The sequence below is a fragment of the Plectropomus leopardus genome, unplaced genomic scaffold (assembly GCF_008729295.1).
Source record: "Plectropomus leopardus isolate mb unplaced genomic scaffold, YSFRI_Pleo_2.0 unplaced_scaffold25013, whole genome shotgun sequence".
In the NCBI taxonomy this organism is placed as follows: Eukaryota; Metazoa; Chordata; class Actinopteri; order Perciformes; family Serranidae; genus Plectropomus; species Plectropomus leopardus.
This window is the reverse complement of record NW_024627173.1, coordinates 1-3,409: the sequence shown is the minus strand read 5'-3', so window position 1 is coordinate 3,409 and position 3,409 is coordinate 1. Positions and strand designations below refer to the sequence as shown.

The 3,409-nt window shown below is 42.8% G+C and overlaps 1 protein-coding gene across 1 annotated transcript; it reads left to right on the top strand.

Annotated features, from left to right (window-relative positions):
• Positions 1–1,950: 1,950 nt before the first annotated feature.
• Positions 1,951–3,401, top strand: LOC121966554 (zinc finger protein 135-like; the record flags this gene model as incomplete). The annotated part of the gene is made up of 2 exons (XM_042516630.1): positions 1,951–2,161; positions 2,897–3,401. Coding segments are annotated over exons 1-2 (646 nt in total), but the record flags the coding sequence as incomplete, so codon positions are not given.
• Between the last annotated feature and the right edge of the window lie 8 nt (positions 3,402–3,409).

Genomic DNA, 3,409 nt, shown 5'->3' with positions numbered 1-3,409 from the left:
CAATGCTCATGTACATAACGATGGTGAAACCTGAAGGGACATGATTGAGAGGAATGGCCTGCTGAACACCATGTTCAAGCACAGGGAGGTTCGTCAGTGTACTTGGTACTAGAACACCAGGCCAAAGATAAGCTCTACGTTATGGCTGTATCATCAGATCAGCTGCCATATGTCTTCATCTGAACACCACCTGGTGGTGAGTTGGATCAGGTGGCAGGGGGGTTGGGGGACAGACTCAGTAAATCCAAACGTGTAGTGAGGGTGAACTGGGAATGTCTGACTGAAGACCCTCTACACCAGGTCTTCAACTAACACCTTTGATGTTTTTTCATGCATCCGGGGGGAGGTAGGGACACAGATTCCATGTGGTCCATGTTCAAGGCCTTCATTGTGGAGGCAGCTGCCAGAAGTTGTGGTCAAAAGGCCATTGGTGCCTGTTGAGACAGCAACCCGAGGATCTGCTGGTGGGTAGGAGCAGTGAAGAAGGCCATCAGGCTGAAGAAGGACGCCTTTCGAGCTTGGTTGGCCGAGAAGTATCCTAAAGCAGTAGGCAGGTAGCAATTGACCAGGGCAGCTGCAGCTGAGGCAGTTTCCAAAGCAAAAATCCAGGTATGGGAGGAGTTCAGGGAGTCTGTGGAGAAGGACTTCTAGTCATTCTTAGTGAAGTTCTTGGAAACTTTATGACATATCCAGTAAGGGAAAGCAGGTCTTGTCACAGGCTGTGTTCATCAGGGCAGGAGGAGGACTGCTGACCTGGACTGAACCCAGCCATCACATCCTCCGGAAGAGGCATATTCTGAGGACTGTTGGGAACCCTCGTCAATATACCTGGCAGAGGTTGCTGAGGTAGTCAAGAAGCTCCCTGGCAGTAAGGCGCCAGGTCTGGAGGGGTCTGACATCTTTTAAAGTTACAAGAAAAGAGTTTTCTTGGATGGACTTTACTAAAGTTAGTTTCTTAACGTCACAATACTTATAAATCTTCTAATATGTTTTCCCGCATGATTATAACCATTTATGAGGAGTATTATAAAATCTTAGAAACGCGCGTCTCTCTTCAGACTGAGTTGGTTGAATCAGTAAAAAGCAGCGAGTGTTTCTCAGACTGAAAGGACTTAAAGGCGACACAAGAACTGAAAGCTGTTTCATTCATTCCTGATCTGTTATTTTTTCTCTGCTCCTTGAAAAGGGATCACACCGTAGTGTGCTACAACACGAAGGACATTTTACCATTGATTTGGACCTTGTTTCCAAGCTCAAAAATTAACCATCACGCTCAATGAATGTGATTTTTTATTTATTTATTTTTTTTTAAGTCTATTTTAGGAATTTATCTAACTGTGGAAGTTTTTCAGATTAAGATTTAAACACTTCTGGACTTTTATTTTATTCTTTCACTTGTGGTGGTGCTGGTTAGTTTGTGCAAAAGCTTTATTTTTTTCAAAATTTTAAATTAGACGCAGATCAAAGTGATATTGATGAAAATGTTGGCAACTTTTAAAGAATACATTTCTTCAGATAATTTGGATGGCATGTTTTCTTTAGAATTTGCTTGTCTTCCACAAAACAAAAACAAAAGTCAAATATTTTGAAAGTATAGAAAAACAATCAATTTTTGTAAACTCTTGAAAGGCATGTTATCTTTAAAACAGGAGGAAGAAGTTATACAAAATATGGTAATTTAAAATTGTATGCCTTGCCAAAGACAAAAAAAATACCCCCCTTTTTTTGCACAAACTCCTCCCTTCTCACAAATAGTTCCCTTATTTGGAAGCTGTGTTAAGAATATTTTGACCATGAATCTTCAAGTTTAATAAATGTCATTCTTAGAATTGTGTATTATAATTCTTTTATTTCCCTGCAGTCAGTAACCCTTGTGGGCTTTTATTGTGAAGGCGAGCAGCTGTTGTGCCCCGGAAGCAGCATTGTCTCCTGCGTGTAACTTGACGCAGTTTGACGAAGATGGCGTCGGGCAGAGCCGTCTGTTAGCAGAGAGTCTTTGTTGTGTTGATAAAGTGTGAAAATGTGTAAAGTCCAAATGCTGAGAGCGTTGGTGAAGCAGCGACTAACTGCGGCTGCTGAAGAGATATTTGGGCTGTTTGAAAGAACGATAGCAGAGTACGAGGAGGAACTTTCTCGATCAAAAGACGCGAATTGCCCGGATGTTCAGCATTGTCAGCCTTCACAATAAGAGTCCAAAACGTGTCATTTAAACAAAGGCGCTCACCCGCGTTTCCTCGAGCCTCCCTGAGCGACTCTGGGAAAAGAACTGACGCGTTTGCCCAAAATATTGTGTTCAACGAAAAAAAAGGGCTTCTTTTTTTTTTTTTTTTTTTTTTTTTTTAAAGAAAACAACATGTTTTCATCCACACTAACATGTTTTATTCACACTTAAATCACAAAAGGTATGTAGACTGAGCCATGAAGTTTTCATTTGACGCATCAGGACTTAAAAGACCCAATGAGGACGCAGCTGTGGCTGTCTGCATGTACATTTCCTAAAGTGTCTGTTTCCACCTGTTCAGATCGAAACCAAATCTGAAGTTTTCAAAGTAAAACAGCATCAGCGACGTTTTCAAAGGTCTCTGTTTTAAGGGTTATGAAATGCAGGGTAGTGTGGATTCTCAGAGTGAATGTAGCAATAGTTTTGAGTTTTATAACAAAAATGGGTCAGTGTGGATGAAGCTTCGGGGAAGTTTGGGACTCAGGGCGAACCAGATGATCAGCAGAGCATCTTTGTAGAAAAGGACACGTATATCAAAGAATGAAGGTTCACATGAATGACAGCGTGTCTGTTTCACCTTTAGATGTCCACAAAGCTATCAAGAGTAAAAAGGAGGTTCTCCCCTCCAGTGGGGACCAGGAGGACCCAGAGCCCCCACACATTAAAGAGGACCAGAAGGACCCAGAGCCCCCACACATTAAAGAGGAGCAGGAGGAGCTGTGGAGCAGTCAGGAGGGAGAGCAGCTTCAAGGTCTGGAGGAGGCTGATATCACCAAGTTCCCATTCACTCCTGTCCCTGTGAAGAGTGAAGATGATGAAGAGAAACCTCAGTCCTCACAGCTTCATCAAAGACTAACTGAACAGATGGAAACAGAAGCTGATGGAGAGGACTGTGGAGGACCAGAACCAGACAGGAACTCACATCCAGATACACATTTACAACCAGAGACTGAGGACAAGACTGGAGACTCTTCTGAACCTGAGACTGAGGACAGTGATGATTGGAGGGAGACCAGAGAACCTCAGTCAGGTTTAAACTCTCTGGAAAATGATCAAGTCAGTGAGAAACCATTCAGCTGCTCTGAGTGTGGGAAAAGATTTGGTCGCAAGATGCATCTACAGAGACACGCGAGAACTCACACAGGAGAGAAACCATTTAGCTGCTCCGTTTGCGATAAAAGCTTTTTG